We start from the raw sequence: 18,186 nt of genomic DNA, 5'->3' as shown, positions 1-18,186 counted from the left end.
CTTTGTGAAGGGTAGTGCCTCTCGTGCACTTTCCCATTTTTAAAACACTTGTGTTACTTATGAACACTTTTCTTATGCGGAGACTCTACTTCTTTTGCACTAACATGTGCAAATTGCCCAACATAGGCATACATATACATGAAAATCTCATAAAAATAGACAAAAAGCGCGAAATTTATCGCATTCTACCCCCTTAAAGAAAACGAGTTACGCCCTCGTAACTCACCTCAAGGAATAGGTCTGGATACTTTTTCTTCATATCCTCTTCGGCTTCCCACGTTGCCTCTTCTGACTCGTGGTTAGACCAAAGAACTTTGACAATATGAACATCCTTGTTACGCGTACTACGCACTTTCCTGTCGAGAATCTTGACAGGTCTTTCCTCATAAGTGAGGCTACTATCTATCTGACTCGTTCAGGCTCTAACACATGGCGCTCATCAGGGATATAGCGCTTCAATTGGGATATATGAAACACATCATGCATCTTTCAAATCCATTGGCAATGCCAATCTATAAGCTACTTTCCCAATGCGCTCCAAAATCTCATATGGGCCTACATATTTAGCACTCAGCTTGCCCTTTTTCCCAAATCTCATAACGCCTTTGGTGGGTGATACTTTCAGGAATACTTTATCACCTACAGCGAACTCATCTTCGCGCCGTTTTAAGTCTGCATAACTCTTCTGCCTATCTTGCGCAGCTTGAATTCGAGCCTGAATCAATCTAACGTTCTTGACGGTCTCCTCAATGAATTCGTCCCCAAAACTACATTCTCACTATAGTCATTCCAGCAAATGGGACTTCTACACTTCCGTCCATATAACGCCTCAAAAGGTGCCATCTTTATACTCGCATGGTAACTATTATTGTAAGAGAACTCAATTAAATCTAATTGGTCCTCCCAACTTCCTTGAAAATCTATAGCACAAGCTCGCAACATTCTCCATAGTTTGGTTAGTCCTCTCAGTCTGACCATCGGTCGCAGGGTGAAAGGCGGTACTCATCTTTAATGTTGTCCCAAGGTTTGATTGGACCTTTTTCCAAAACTTGATAGAAATCTAGAGTCACGGTCTAAATAATGTCCTTTGGACTCCGTGCAATCTCACTACATGCTTGATATAGGTTGTAGCGAGTTGCTTCTTCTTCCATGTCTCCTTAATAGGTATGAAAACAGCGGACTTGGTCAGTCTATCCACTATAACCCAAATGGTATCATTTCCACTCCTCGACTTGGGTAAGGCAGTCACAAAGTCCATAGAAATCGAATCCCACTTCCATCCAGGAACCTCTAGTGGTTGGACTTTCCCCATGGGCCTCTTATGGTCTATCTTCACTTTCTGACAGGTTAGACACTTAGACACATACTCAGCTACTCTCGTTCATGTTCGGCCACCAATATATCACCTTAAGATCCTTATACAGCTTGTCACCCCCAGGGTGCACAGAATATGGAGTGTTATGCCCTCATCCATAAGACGTCTCTTTAGGTCGTTCACTTCTGTGGTACACACCACCTCCTTTAAACCTTAGACTCCCATCATCATGAATCTTGAAGTCTATTCCTTACCTTGCTTCATTTTCTCTTTATCTTATCTAGATGCTCATCCCCAACTTGACCCTCAATGATCTCATCGAAAACTGACACTCCCAAAGAAAGATTACTAGTCTAGCCTCACTTTCCCCAGGATTTAAAATTTCTAGGTTCAACCTTTGCATATCTCTACAAACTCCTCAGGGACTATCAAAGCACTCAAGCTATGACTCGATTTCCGACTCAAGGCGTCAGCAACCACATTTGCTTTCCCCTCATGATACTGGATGTCTAGATCGTAATCCTTAATCAACTCTAGCCATCTCTTTGTCTCATATTCAAGTCTTTTTGGGTAAATATGTACTTCAAGCTCTTATGGTCTGTGAATATCTTGCAAGTTGCCCATAAAGATAATGTCTCCAAATCTTCAATGCAAAACTATGGCAGCTAACTCTAGATCATGGGTAGGGTAATTAGCCTCATAAGGTTTCAGTTGACGCGATGCATAAGCTATTACCTTACCATTCTGTTGCAACACAAACCCAAACCATTCTTCGAAGCATCACTATAGACCTCAAATCCTCTTCCCATCAGGTAGGGTTAAGACAGGTGCAGTGGTTAAACGATTTCAAGATCTGGAAAGCTTCCTCACACTTCTCATTCCACTCAAACTTGGACTCCTTTTTCATTAAATTGTCATAGGTCTCGCTATCTTCGAGAAATCCTCACAAATCTCCTATAATAGCCAGCTAAACCCAAGAAACTTCTAATGTCGTCACACTCTTTGGAGTTGGCCACTCACTCACAGCTTGAATCTTAGCAGGATCTACAGAACTCCTTCCTTAGACACAAAATGACCCAAGAATGCTACTTTCTCCAAACGAAACTCACACTTAGAGAACTTGGCATATAATTGGTTCTTCCTCAAGGTTTCCAAGATAATCCTCAAATGTTCATCATGTCGGTTTCATTCCTCGAATAATCAAAATGTCATCAATAAAAATCACTACGAACTTATCTAAAAACTCATGAAAGATTCTATTCATCAATCCATAAATATAGCAGGAGCATTGGTTAACCCAAATGGCATTACAGTGAACTCGTAGTGACCATAACGCGTTCTAAAGGCAGTCTTAGGTACATCCTTATCAGCTACCCTCAATTGATGATATCCTGAACGTAAGTCAATCTTCGAGAACACACTCGCTCCATTAGTTGATCGAATAGGTCATCTATTCTAGGCAAAGGGTACTTGTTTTTGATGGTAACATTATTCAACTCCCTATAGTCTATACATAATCTCATACTCCCATCCTTTTTCTTCACGAACAAAACAGGAGCTCCCCAAGGCGATGCACTAGGTCTGATATAACCCTTATCCAAAAGTTCTTGAATTGCGTCTTTAACTCACTCATCTCAGGAGGTGCCATTCTATAAGGTGCCTTAGATATAGGTGCAGTTCCAGGAACTAAGTCTATGGTAAACTCAACAGCTCTTGCAGGCGGCATACCTGAAATTTCACTCGGAAATACGTCCATAAACTCATTCACTATTGGAACATCCTCAAGTTTTAACTCAGCTTCTTTACTCACATCTTGCACGCTACAGAAAAACAGCTCACACCCCTTTCTCATCAACTTCTGCACTTGCAGAGCAGAGATCACTCCAAAGTTTTTAGGTTTCCCAAATCGTCTATATGAGGTAAATTTTCCCGAAGGGTTTCTCAACACTACTTTCTGGACTTCACAATCGATCCTGGCCTTGTAATGACTCAACCAGTTCATCCCAAGAATCACATCTAAATCTCCTAAGTTAAACTCGATCAAATCGGATGGAAAGACACTCCCTCCTATCTTCAAAGGTAAGTTCTTAAATAACTTAGTACACTTAACGACTTCCCCAGTAGGAATACTAACAGACAAGTCAATTGACTCATACTCCACCAATCCCAGACTCTTTAAAACAGAAGGCGAAATAAAAGAATAAGTAGCCCCCGAATCGAATAACGTTTTAACGAAAACTGAGTTGATAGAGAAATTACCAGTTACCACATCCGCAGATCTCTCTGCCTCGTTATGACTCATCACGAACACTTTTCCTGCAGGTTTGTTCTGGGTAGGATTATCATTAGCAGAGGCCTACTATGGTTCCCTTGGTTATTCTGACCTCCAGGCTTAGGACCCTGGTTCCCTATTTGATTAGACCCTGGTCTAGCCTGATTACCGTTTCCCTGAATCTCAAACCTTTTCCGTGTTAGCTAGCACTCATACTCTCTGTGCCCTTCTTCTGCAATAATGCAATCACTAGCTCTCCTTACAGTCTTCCCAGGATGGTTTTTGTCACAGAACTTCAATTGTGAACCCTCTCAGGTCTACCCTGACTACGATTATCCTGGTGTTCCTTCCTTGAAAGTTCCCATTCCCATTCCGGTTTTTCTTAAAGTTACCTTGGTTTCCCCCAGTACTAACCTCTTTCTCTTTTCACCAACTATTCCAGCCTTCTTATCTCTTCTCGATTGCAACCATAAATATGAGAAGCTCTCCCATACACTACATCTAAGGATGTAAAGGTCTCACCCCCTAATCCCAGCTGGATTTCATCAGTCAACCCCTGTTCGAACCTCTGAGCCTTAAGCTCTCAGTAGCTACCACCTCAGGTGCAAACCTAGACAAGGTTATAAACTTACTATAGTATTCAGAAATGTCATACTACCCATTCTAAGGTTGATGAACTCTTGGGCTTTCTGCTTCTCATGAAGGCAGGGTAAAACTTTCCTCTCAGCACAATCACAAAGGCTTCCCAATTGAATCCCTCAGCAGCACTCAATCTAGCCCCATTTTCTCTCCACCACAAGTCAGCCTCATCCTTTAGGTATAAAACAGCTTGTCCTACTCTCATGTCAGCAGGGCAATCCCTACCTCAAACAACTTTTCAAATTCCCTAATCCAGTTTTCTAGGAAAGTAGGGTCAGCTTGTCCCTTAAAGTAAGGTGGTTTCACTTTGGACAGTCTTTCAAACATTTCTCCAGCAGTCTCTGGACGTTCAACCTTGTCCTGGTTCAGTTTCTCCGCCAAGAGGCGAATAGCATCAGCTAGTTCAGTGTTGTTAGCCATTCTACTTCGGGACCTGAAAGTAATATAACTCTACTCAGGTTCCAGAAAACTCGTATAGTCATCTAAGCAAGACAATACTTGATTTGATCACTAAAGATCGCATCAACATACAATTTTACTAAGTTTCAACATGGAATGTTCACTAATATTCATACAGTTATTCACGTAATAAATTCTAGTCATATGAATTTAAGCAAGAAAATTGAAATCACATAATGAAAATAAATAAAAAAAAATATTCCCCATTACGTGTCCAAAATAAATTCTTACTCCTTGAATAAACAAACTAAATTTTATTCTTCCTTAGAAGGGAAAAAGGAAAAAAAAATGTGAAATAACACACTAGTATATATATATATTTCCTAAAATGTAATCCTATAAAAACACCTTTGTTTGTTGGCATATACCCAACTTATTCTTTTAACTAAAACCTTATGTACGTCTATATTATATAAAAAATATCTATAGTTATATACTTATGGCACTACACTGCCATCCTTATCCTTATCTTCCTTATATTGTTGAGGTACAAAGTCTTCATCACTAACTTCGTCCTCTTCGTCAGTCTCATAGTAGTCAACGAATTTTCTCTTGATCTTAGACTGCCTAGTAGGTATGGTGTCCAAGTCTTCCTCAGGTTCAGATTCCACCCTCATACATGCATCATATATGTCTTCCCTGGTAGTTCCTCTAGCATGATCCATTTCTATGATGACTTCATCATCCCTAGCATAGTGTCTTCTCAAGATGCGACGCATTATCCAATGCAGTTCTTCATATTCCCTATGGTCAATGGGTGGATGATGGTCGTCGTCTTCATCGTCAGTCAGGACGATAGGGTTAAAGTAGTTTCCTAAATTTGCAGCCATAATAGTAGAGCTACATCACAATAACCCAAAAGGTTTAGCACTCTTCCTTAACGTTTCCCACCAAGAATCAAAGGGTAAGAAAACAAAGGCATGTAAAATATAACACTTAATAAGGCAAGAAGGATATAACAATTAGCAGGAAAGAAAACATTCATGCATCATTAGTAGGGAAGAAAATAATAATGCACTTATTTGCAGGGAAGAAAATTTATGATGATGCTGAACTAATTTTTCAATGCAGGCATATAATATTTCTATCCTATATGCCTTCCTATACTACCCATTCTCACAATGCAATACTGTACCTTAAAGGCATGAACTAATGCAGACACTTTTTATGAATAACATTACTTTGTGCCTACAATAATTTTCGAAAAGAAATTTGGACTCCTAGGTTACTCGAAAAAAAAATTTTCACTCGAAATTTTTTTTTTTTTTTCTCGGACTTCGCACGTTTTTTCGAAAAAAAAAAAAAATTTCGAACTTGTAAAATTTCCGGAAAGAATTTCGAAGCTCGCATTTCCGAAAATTTCGGTTTCTAAAAAAAATTAATCCTCAAAATATTTTGTCTAACTTTTCGAAATGAAACGTAGGAGCACTACTAAGGTTTCCTTCAAATAACCCATAATCTAGGTAACTTAAGAAGCTAAAGTACTTAATAAGCTAGTTATAGGCGCCTATAAGTCTTAAACTAACCTAAAGCTCCCAGATACCACTTTGTAACACCCCGATATTCTCTCTTTCTAGAAAATACTTTTATAACAAATCTAGAGAATTACCCAGGCATTATCGCCCGTGTGATAACTTTCGGCTTACTCAGAATTTTGCAGCGGAAAACTTACAAACAAAACCAACTTTATTAAACTTATGAAATAAGAGTCAAACAATGTTTGAACTGAAACACACCAACTTAAACCTAATGTTTGAAATATAACTTCCTAGAAACAACTTAAATACGACTAATGTCAAAAAGCCTCTCCATTCCAGATTTCCCAATGGTATGCATCTTCGAACCTGTAATGTCAATGCTTTCTTGACTCTGCTCCCCGAAGGATCACCACAGGATCAATAGGCAAAGCCATGATCACAAACACAGACAAGCACGTAATCAGAAAGCTGAGTACTACATATCAGACAAAATAATCCTAAACATGATACTACAACACAACTTGTAGAATAAATAATAATAACATAACAACTGCAGATAACTCTTACTGAACTAGACTCTAACTTTTATTTCTTCTTTAAATGGAATAGTTATGGGACGAGTTGTCTATACTGAAATAGGAAATACGGTCATGACTCCGTAAACCAAATTGACCTGCGATATCGAGGAACCTTTGAACTAAAGAGGAAAGGTGATCAATCCAATCCCAGGAAAGCATGGGCTACCCCATGTACTCCAACCCTTAGTGTCCAACTCTAGACGTGCACCAGTCTAAAGTCTATAACCTATTCTCGTTTCACTTTACGTTGCATTCATTTTATACTTGTGTTGACACCAACCAAGCACATAATACTCACAACTAATAATCACATAACATCACAAAACTCCTTTTTAATCTTAGAATCAATAAGTGTTCACAACTTAGCATCCAAGACTCTTTTCACTTCTTTATTCTTTACTAACTTGCCTGTTGAACCTAGCCAACAGTAAACTGTACCTTTATATAGGTATAACTCAAATTACCAAATAAGATCCTCGGTTCTTATAAGATAAATAAATGAAACTCATGAATCTATGTAACACATGATTCAACTTACTTACATTAATTCTCTCACGAATTAATACATGAACTGAACTCATTTGTTTGCATCAAACTTCCATACAAACATACATATTCATAATTGCTTCTAGTTTACATGTAGCACATAGGCAAAAACATGTAAACAAATTCAATAACTCATGTATACGAACAACAAGGTCCTATACATGATACTAGTAAATAAAAACATCCCTAAGGCATGTTTCTAACCATATAGCACGTAGACTATGTACGTACCTTGTATAAACGCAACGGTAGGCCACTTTTAAGCTCTAAAAGTCCCCTACAATGAAATCTCCGCCTAGAACAATAAATAATCAAGTAAATACTTGAACTAAAAAAAAATACAGCAACTTTAAAACGTCCCAAACCCTTTTAAACTTCTTTAAAAATCGTTTTTATAATTTAAACTCTCGTTATTTTTAATCCCTAGTATAGATCAACTATTCTAGTGATTAAAAACCATTAAAAACCTTAAAATATTAACTTTCTGAATTTCCAGCATCTATAAAATTTTCTAAACTTTCTGAAAATATTTTAAATGCATATAAAATGTATTCCAATCAAAATTCATATTCATACTTTAAATATACGATTTCTAGTGATTTAAAACCCTAAAAATCACATCTTTCATGATTAAAACTAAAAATAATAAATCTGAAATTTTTTTCTTTTATACATATGAGAACCGAAACAATTTCTTCATAATAAATAATAACTCAAATCGTAATCATGTAAATAGTAAAAAATAACAATAAAAATTAGGACTTTAATGGAATCTTAAAGGAGAAGTAAAGAAAAACAACCAAAATAAGAGGAAGAAGGGGCGCCGGACTGAAGACAGCAGTAAGGACAGGCGGGCAGCAGGTTTTTCGGCTTCAAGAAAATGTTTGTGACGTTTCTTGTTCAACAAGAAACGTTACTTAGCGAAGAAGAAACGATTTTTGAGAGGAAATATGAAACTCACGCTCAAGAGGAAGAGGAGAGAGAAAATGTCGAGTGAGAGGGAGAAGGCTCGAAAATCACGTGCAAGGGAGGAGAGAGAAAATAAAGTGTAGGGCAAAATATTTGGGTTTTTAGGATATTTAAATAGGCTAATCCTATTGGGCTTAGGAAAAGGAGTTTCAATAATTAAAACTTTGATGACTAACAAGATGGGCTTATTAGGACTTTAGTCATCAAATTATCCTTTCCCTTTTTATTACTTTTGGGCTTTCGATTCCATTAAGTTTTCTTTTCAAATGTGGTTTTAATAATTAAACTCTTATTTAAAACACGCTTAATTAAAATATTACGAATTTTATTAAGCTAAGAAAAATATTTTTAGTTGACTTTTAAATAGTCAACCCTTTATAAAAGTCAAATCATTTTCCAAACTCATTTGGATTTAAATATAATTACATAAATAACTTAATGTATTTATGAAAATCCTTTAAAAAATGTGGGGGATTACATGGGGGCTGCCAAAGAGTTAGGGTTAGGGTAAGGGGAAGGGTTTAGGGGTAGGATTAAAGTAAGGGTTAGGGTTAGATTAGAGTTAGGGTTAGGTTAGATTAGTGTTAGGGTTTAAGGATGGCAAAATCGTTAATAAAGCTAACGGTGGGTTAACGACAGTTAGGAAAAGGGTATCTGGTGCATGTTTTTGAAAACTCAAGGGTATACGGTGCATTTCTGAAACATTGAGGCCTTATTTTAACGTTACATTCTCAAGGTAAGTAAACTCTTTTACTAATTATAATATTTTATAATTCTTGTTTAGATTGATAAACATTGCATGCTTAACTATGTCTTGCTTCAGAATCTAAAACGCTTTTGATGATATTGTTAAGGATAACCAAACTAAGTTGTAAAATTCGCAATTTTACCTTATTTCTCAAAATTAATGATAATACCCTGCGGAGGCATAACCTATGACTATTAATTAAGGGTTTAACAAGTACTTTATGTTTGCAAAAGCTAACCTTAATATTCGCAAGACCTAATTTTTATTTTGTTGTTATGAATTAGTGAACTCTAGCGCATTAATAACCAACCTATAATAAACTTAGAAGCATTTTAAATAATGATAAAATGCAAAATAAAATGATCTAGTATGGCCCCAAATCCTAAGAACTAAGCATAATTGGCTCCTTCTTGGACTCTTCATGGATCTCCATCCACCTTAGCCATGGGCCTTCTCTTGATGGGCTCGTCTTTGGATTACATAAGTATCAAAATAATTTATATAATATCTAATTTAAATAATAAATTACAAAAATACTTGATGATACGCAAATCATATTTATATTACAAGAATACATCACGATACGCAAATCATATTTTCTAACTTCAACTTGGGCCATACTAGTCATACATAGCATGTATGTATATCAAAATATAAAAGCTACATAATAATATCACATATTATACTTTCCAATAATTAAAATATCAAATATTCTTAATTAAGTAAAGCAATAGGATAAAGTATTTAAGTAATTCCTAACAACCTAAATATTCTATCCTTGAAAATCCAGCCTACTAATTTTAATTAGATTAAAGAATAAAATTATGAAAATATTTGACTGAAAATCTGCTTAATATTCTGAAAATCGGTTTTAATGATTTTTCCTAAAAAAAAACTATTTCTTTTTTTTTTTAAAAAAAAAAAAAAAAAAACTGTTGTTGGGCAGCAGCAAAACATGGCTACCTAGCCACACCGCTGTTGCTGCCATCGCAGCCCATTGACTGCCTTTCAGACCACCTAGAGCAACCATCATGGCCCCACCAGTCGGTGGTTGTGCCACCCTGTCGTGGCTGCTCTTCCTTCCCCTTTTTTTGTTTTTTTAATGGAATTAAATTAAATTACAACTTCTTGTAAAAAAATTTAGTGATTAGAAATAAATTAAACATAAACTCCTTTATGCCAAATTACGAAAAATTAATTTAAAACTTCAGTTTAATTAATTTTTGGGGCTATTCGTATCAATTAACCTAAAATGATATAAAATTCCTTTTATAAGAATTAATTTGTCATATATGAATAATTTAAGTTTTGAAAATTCAGATTAATTATATGACCAAAATTTTTGAAAATTTTCATAATTTTTTTTAAAAAAAATTTAGCATTATTCACATAAATTAATCTCTAATTGACATAAAACTTTCTTTTACATGAATTGATTTTCATACATAAATAATTATAAACATGAAAATTAGATTAATAATATGAATAAAAGTCTCCAAATTTTTGAAAAATTTGAGATCTAAAATCACAATTGATTTTAAAAATTAGGGTATATATTTTTATAAAATTTGGCCACCCTAGAATTGAATTTTCAAAAAAATTTGTAGGTCGAATTAATTAAATTTTCGGCCAATATAAAAAAATTAAGCAAATTAAATCTCCATTTAATTAATCCAATTAAATAAAATCCATAATTCAATTCCTCCCCTTAATCAAATTAAAATTAGTCATACAAGTCAAAATAAAACTAAACTTTATGACCAAAAACCTATATGCAAGAGGCTAAAACTGATACCTTTATAGGGATTTGAGTACTATAAGCGGAATTTCTTGAATCATATTTAAAAGCACTTTAAACATAATCACATGCATATATACAATCAAAGATCACATAATAGTTTAGCATTAACCTTTGAAGCGTGATTTTCACGAAACTTGTTATAATTGGAGATAGAACCGCAACTGTGATTCATCTACTTAGTCCACCAATCTAGATCAACACTCCACCAATTCTAGTTGGAAGGAACAAATTTTTCTTCTTCTTTAATGGACTAACCGTGACTTTTTGGGAAGAATAAGAGAAAGAAGAATATTGAGAGAGATCTTGTATCTTTTCTTGTGATTGCCTAACTAAATATACAAGTATATGTAGGTTAGAAATCCCATTCCCTCTCTCCTCTTGGCCGACCACCCTTTGGGCTCCAAGTTTTTACTTTTGTTGATCCAAATAATTATGTATGACCTAATTGATCCATTTAATTGGGTTTCGGGTTTATAATTTACTAACACAAAATTTTATATCATTCTCTAGCAAGAAGTATAGAAGACCTCATTTAATGAATTTATTATCTCCAGAATATGATACATATTGTATTTAGGAATTACATCAAGCCGAGGACAAAATTCTTTCACAAGCATGATAGGTTACTGTTTTTGTTGCCAATTAGTTTAAGATGGATAACCTAATGTTTGTTTGTTTTTTAAGATATAGAGACTTGAATCTGAGAAATTAAAGTAGTGTTGTTTAGTGAAATTCAATTGATCGTAAAGTCAAAGGGCTTCAGCAAATTACTTGATAGATTAAACATGAATCCAACTATTTAATTTCTCAAATGAGTTGAGTTATAAAATTCGCCAGCTTATGCTCCAAAGTAAACGAGTTGGTCCATTAATACTATGCATGTGACCTTCCTACATGACCGTTAAGAGGCGTCTATATAAACTTGCTGTTGCAACTCATCTTCCACACATAACAATCAAGTGACTCCTCTTCCTCATATATCTCATCAATCCTTCCCTGCCCCTTTTCCCCAAAAGAAAACATGGGAAATTCATCAAATGGGGATCACGAGAAACACTCGTTTGCACCTCAGATTGTTATGGTGCTTGTTCTTATGTTGAGCACTACTGTCCACGGCGCACATCATTTCGACAATTCGTTCCAACAAACGTTTGGTGGTGAGAGGGTGAAGACGTATGGTTCAAGAGGTGATCATCTCTCGCTCTCATTAGACCAGTATTCTGGGTCCGGGTTTGCCTCCAAGAAGGACTACTTATTTGGGAGATTTGATATGCAAATGAAGCTCGTTGCTGGTAACTCTGCTGGCACTGTCACTACTCTATATGTAAGTCCTTTCTTAATTGCAACTATTAGTTCGAGGAACTAATTAACCTTCTTATACATTATACTTGTGGGCCTTCGACCTTCAATAAAACTATTAAATAAATCCTGCAAAGTTATTATGTCAAGTCATTATGCTAATTAGTTATGACATGTAAATCATTTGCAGTTGCAATCTGACCCTAGCACTGGTAGACACGACGAGATCGACTTTGAGTTCTTAGGAAATGTGAGTGGACAGCCTTACACCCTCCACACCAACGTGTTTGGCGAAGGGAAAGGGAGCAGGGAGCAGCAATTCCGCCTCTGGTTCGACCCAACCAAGAACTACCATACCTATTCCATTGTTTGGAACTCAAGACTCATCATGTATGTAATATGTTACCCCTTTTTGTCTAATATTTCTTCCAAAAGCTCTAGATGAAATTAAGAATCTTAACTAACATTTTCTACTTTTAGGTTCTTGGTGGATGAAATTCCTATAAGGGTATTTGTAAACCATGAGAAACATGGTGTTCCATTCCTAAAGAAGCAACCAATGAAGCTCTACTCGAGTTTGTGGGAAGCCGATGATTGGGCCACCCAAGGCGGATTAGTGAAGACGGACTGGTCCAAAGCCCCCTTCACTGCCTACTACCGTAACTACAATATTGATACTGAACGTAATGGCCATTGGTGGAACCATGATCTTGATGCAACTGGTAGGAGGAGATTGAGATGGGTACAAAGGTACTATATGATTTATAATTATTGTAAAGATGCCAACCGATTTCCACAAGGTTATCCTACAGAGTGCAAGCACTATAGGTTCTAGGAAAACCCAAAATCGTTCCTCCAGTGTCATCATTCTATTCATTCTATTGTTATCTGATTGTGTTAAATAAAACAAATTCTGATTATCATATTAATAATAATATATATTGTTATATTTTATCTGTTGTGCGCTGTGTTTGTTCATGATCTAACTAGTTACATTTTTTATCGTAACCCCTTTTGTCTGTGCGATATGTATGTGATTTTTAAATATCTCGATAATGATTTTATTGTTTGTAAATCTCATGAGAAAAATGTTTTATGCTTTTTAATCTCATTTTAGGGTTTGATGTAAATTAAATAATTAAATTTCTTATTATGAAGTTTAAAAAGTTGAATCAATGAACTTTAGTTTTTTCCACTGAAAGAGTAAAAGTTAGAAAAGTTGTGTTTGAGCTATTTTTTTCTCATATACAAAAGAAATTTAGTTTTAATTATATTGTTTTCTTCTTTCATCAAAACCCAAAAAGAGTTTATATAAGAAATAAAGCATATCACTAATAGAGTTTACAAACTTAGAGATATATACAATACATATATGCAACCTAATTGTTGACACACTATACAAGGGGTAGTATGAAGACGCATAAAAAGATGAGGGTTATATATAGGGGTGTTCTCGGGTTGGACTGGTGCGGTTTGGGATGTAACCGAATCCAAACTGCAAATATATGGTTTGATATTTTCCCAACACAAACTGTACCGTACTTTTGTCCAAACAAACCCAAACCGAATCGCGGGAAACGGTGTGATATAATTTGGTTTGCTATCTAACCATTCTTTCTTTCTTTTTTTCTTTTTTTTTTTTTGACATCGGTAAAACGTACATTAAAAAGCAATTTAACAAAAAGCAATTAAAGACGAAGTAACGGTATATGTCCCTGTCTGACACGTGTTGTTAGATCGTGAGCCTTTTGAACCTGTGAACGAGCGACCTTGGTAATTCTACACCATACAAATTGCTGGCCGATCAAGCGAATATCACCGAGTGTCCAAGTTATCGAAATGGGAGATGTCAGTGGTTTTAATAAGCTTCGGACGATAATTTCGGAATTTGTGTACAGGGAGATTTTTTGATAACCTTGACCTTGTGCCCAAAGCAAGGCCTGAAGACACCATTCTTTCTTTCGCGACATTAATTTTGTATTTTAAGAGTAAAAAAAATTAAAATAAATATAAAGAGTCCAAATAAATAAAAAATCTTACATCTTGTCCAAATCAATAAAAATCTTACAGCATGTCCAAATCTTATACCAAACAAAAGAGAGAAAAAAAAGGCACCCATGCCTCATCGTACCTTACACCAAACTAACCAAAACACTTAACCTGTATTTGGATAGATGACAAGATGAGATGAGTGCATGCAACTACAAAGACCAAAATTAAATAACTAATACTTGTACTTAGTCGTATTTTTTCTTGGGTTTCCTTTTGGGATTTCATGGTAACAAAAATTTCTTAGGGACTGCCTCGCACAATTTCTATAAATGCATGTGCTCTCATTTTATAAACCACCACATGAAAGCAAATTGAGATTGCTGATATACTACTGTTCTTCTGTTCCCTTGCACGAGACTAGGAGGGAAAAAGTCAACGAGACATATGGCCAACTATAACTTTCACAATGAAATTAATTACACATCTATCATCTATTTATTTTATAGTCACTACCACATGAAACTAGGCAGCATATGATAATTTCCTTCAACATTGAGAAATATTTGAGAGATCAATCTGGGAAGTGGGAATAAACAAATTTCGCAAATTATGTGGCAGCTTTATATCATGATGTATAGTTGAAATGACCGCATATCCAATTAATAATTTATATTTATATATATAAATGCACTAATAAGTTTATGTGAGAATGTATTTTTACATGAAAAATTTAAAAAGTTGTGACTCTAAGAGCACCTCCATTCATGGGGCACCCCATTTTTTCTCTCTCCTAACCTTATTTGTCCACCTCATTTTCCACTACCTCCCCATTTTACCTTACTCAAATTTGAAACACATACCTCCACTCATCTACCTCCCCATTTATCTTCTCTCTCTTATTTCCTATACTCCACCACCTTTTCTCTCTCCTACTTTCCCATACCCCACCAATATTTTATCTATTTATTATATACCCCACCACCTTTTCTTCATTTGGGCACCTCCCCTAAAACTTGAGCATCCTCATTAAATGGGGAACCAACCCCACTCATGGGGAGCCCCATTTGAGGAGAGAGAGTCCATATGGGGAGGGTTTTTTTTGCCATTGGAGGTGCTCTAACGAATAATTGATGTGACTCTGATTCATTTTTCAATATAAGTTCTTGTGACTTTAAGTGAAAACTTGTGTAAAAATTGATTCGTCATACACCAGGATCTATCATATGCATGGTACACTCGAGTCTAATTTTTGCTTATTTGGAACTCTTCGTTTTAAGACATTAAGTTCATTTGGATAATTTAAAATGAACAATGAGTTGAAAAATAGCCTTAGATGGTGTACCATGCTCACGGTACACCTGCATGTATGATAAAATTTGTGCTTATCCAACTCATAAAGAAGTGTTGTGACTATAATTTTAGAAAAACATAAAAGATAAATAAATCTTTTGAAAGGAGTAGGTGTTTATGTGATGTCTCTAAATAAATCCTTCTCATTTCTCATATCAAATATTTTTTCATATGATGTAACTTCTATATATATTACTTAAATTACAAACTAATTAAATAGAAATCCCTCCATTTTCATACCACTACCTATTTCAACACTTCTGTGTAAGGGTGACAAAATACTTAGAGATAATTGACCTAATGTCAAACGTTGATTAATGATTAGGTTGTGTAAGTGAAGTTGCCTAGGTTCTGCAGTGAACATGCAGAACATTTAATCATTTTGCTTGACTTAAAATTTTACATTATCATCATAAATCATAGCACCAGAATAAGCATCGCCATCGATCTGAAAACAAATTTTGCTTGACTTATAAATCTTATCTTATTATCAGTGCAAGAGTAAGCAGACTCATCGATCTCAGAACACAAACATGAGATGTGTAATTACAATTTTTTTGTTGGAAAATAACTACTAAAATACCTATTTTGTTGGGAAAAACATAATAATAATAAATATTGTTGAAAAAGACTCATTATAATACTTCCCTTTGGTAGTTAACACCATCTCAATGTTTGCAGGCAAAAAGTCAATTTTTCAGCGTTGACTTTTTCCTCTTCCTTTTTCATTTAAAGCGACTAATCGATTTTTTCTACCCTAATCCCTTAAAATGGGAATCAAGAGGAAAGGGTGTGGCCGGCTAATGGAATAGAATCGAAAAAAATAGGTTGGTCCCATTTAGTGAGAAATGGAGGGAAAGAAAAGTCAATGCCCAAAAAATGAACTTTTTAGCCGAAAAAAGTTGAGGTGCTGGTCTTAAGTAACAAAGTAAAGTATTATTAGATCATTTTCAAAAAAAAACTTTTTACTAGATCTTTTCCAACAAAATAACTATTTTAATAGGTGTTCTTCAACAAAATATTCGTGTAATTATCATCGTACGACTTGTTTTTGCTCCCTTTTCATGTATTTTCAAATATATTTTCCTCCACTTTAAAATAAATAAAAGATGTCCATGTATTTCTTATTGACCCCATCGATAATTTACAATTGCTTCAATATTAATTAGAGAGAAAAAAAGCATTATAAGTGAAGTAGTAAATGCAATCCTTCATATGGTTAAAAGTTTATGTTTATCTCTCTCAAATCAGATTTCTCTTTTTATCTTTCTCAATTGCACTCGTGATAAGATGAACTCTCATGTTACATCGATTATAGAACTGAGGACTATCAAAAGTGAGGCTATCTGACATATTTTAATTACTTCTAGTTAGTTTCATTTTAGTCTTACAAGTATAACGAGGACATTATTATAACCGCCAACTTATGTAGTACCTATTTCATGTCCCATTTTTAGTTAGTTAAACTTCAATTAATTATTTTTTTTCTTTATATTTTTTGTATTCACTATTTTGATGATGACAAATAATGTATTTTTATTCTAGTGAATTATTATCTAAGTCACTTAGGTTTAATTTTATGACTTCGTATTATTATAGTATAGATTAAATTTATTTTATTTTGAAACAATTAGCTTATTGATGACTTGTGGAGAATTGGTTATGAGTTTAACCAAAATTAAGTTATTTAAAGTAATTGTTTGTATATTCGAATATTTACATGATTATATTATTTTGATTAATTCTAATGTTGTGGAATATTAATTCTAACAAACTTAAATTACATAATGTTAGTGGAGTTAGTTAGTGGTGCATGCACATGTAATATGGATGAGCAAAATGAACGTGCAACTACAAAAGTAAGGAGTAGTAGAGGAGGCAGATTGAATAGGGGAGGAAGAAATAATAGGGGAGGAAGAAATGTTGCAAATGTAAGGAGTAGTGTTGAAGGAAGCACTAGCAGTGGTACTGCTCTCACAGCCCAACAGTTGGAACAACTAATGAAGTTTCTCCCAACTCCATCAAAAGTTGTTGGGTCAGACACGGAGGATGAAATGGATTGTAGCTATGCAGGAATGGTGAGTTGTAACCTTGCAAACTCAGTCAAAATGAGTGGATCATTGACTCAGAAGCCTCTGATCACATGACTGGAAGTTTTGAAGCTTTGAAGAATGCATCTCACGCACAATGTGAAAGAGTTGAAGATAAATCTTCCTACAGGAGAAACCTTAGTGATATCTCATATAGGTCATGTTGAGTTAAAAAATGGCCTAAGATTGAACAATGTGCTCTATATTCCATCATTTAAGAAAAATTTGTTATCAGTCCAAAAACTCACTGAGGACGGAGGATTGAAGGTTGGTTTTCACCCAGGATTTTGTGTAATACAATATGGAAAGACTGGAAAAGTGAAAGGTTTAGGCGAAGGTGCTCATGGATTGTATTTCCTAATTGACCTACCTTTGAGTGAACTGGAGAAATGTGTAAACACTAAGGAAATAAATAGTGTCACATTTAAAGCAGCTAGGAAAGGAGAAACGTGTGCAATGCATGCAGAAAATATGATGGAGATAGCGGTCATAGTGAGGAATGTGACAAAGTCTTCTGAGGCAAGCTTGTGGCACAGGAGGCTTGGTCATGGTCCATTATAGAAGATTCAGAAGATAAATGAATTGAAGAAGGTGAAGGAAGGAACCCAAAGTGATGTGTGTATTACCTGTCCAATGACAAAGTTCACCAA

At 35.0% G+C, this 18,186-nt stretch overlaps 1 protein-coding gene across 1 annotated transcript; it reads left to right on the top strand.

Annotated features, from left to right (window-relative positions):
* The first annotated feature begins 11,740 nt into the window (after nucleotides 1-11,740).
* LOC104896623 (xyloglucan endotransglucosylase/hydrolase 2) lies at nucleotides 11,741-12,996 on the top strand. Its single transcript, XM_010683388.3, has 3 exons — nucleotides 11,741-12,129; nucleotides 12,295-12,494; nucleotides 12,585-12,996. Exons 1-3 carry the CDS (start codon nucleotides 11,827-11,829, stop codon nucleotides 12,937-12,939), a joined length of 858 nt encoding a protein of 285 aa, XP_010681690.2. The 5' UTR covers nucleotides 11,741-11,826; the 3' UTR covers nucleotides 12,940-12,996.
* The last annotated feature ends 5,190 nt before the right edge of the window (nucleotides 12,997-18,186 follow it).

The sequence above is a fragment of the Beta vulgaris genome, chromosome 6, assembly GCF_026745355.1.
Source record: "Beta vulgaris subsp. vulgaris cultivar EL10 chromosome 6, EL10.2, whole genome shotgun sequence".
Taxonomy (NCBI): domain Eukaryota; kingdom Viridiplantae; phylum Streptophyta; class Magnoliopsida; order Caryophyllales; family Amaranthaceae; genus Beta; species Beta vulgaris.
This window is presented reverse-complemented; position numbering and strand designations above follow the sequence as displayed.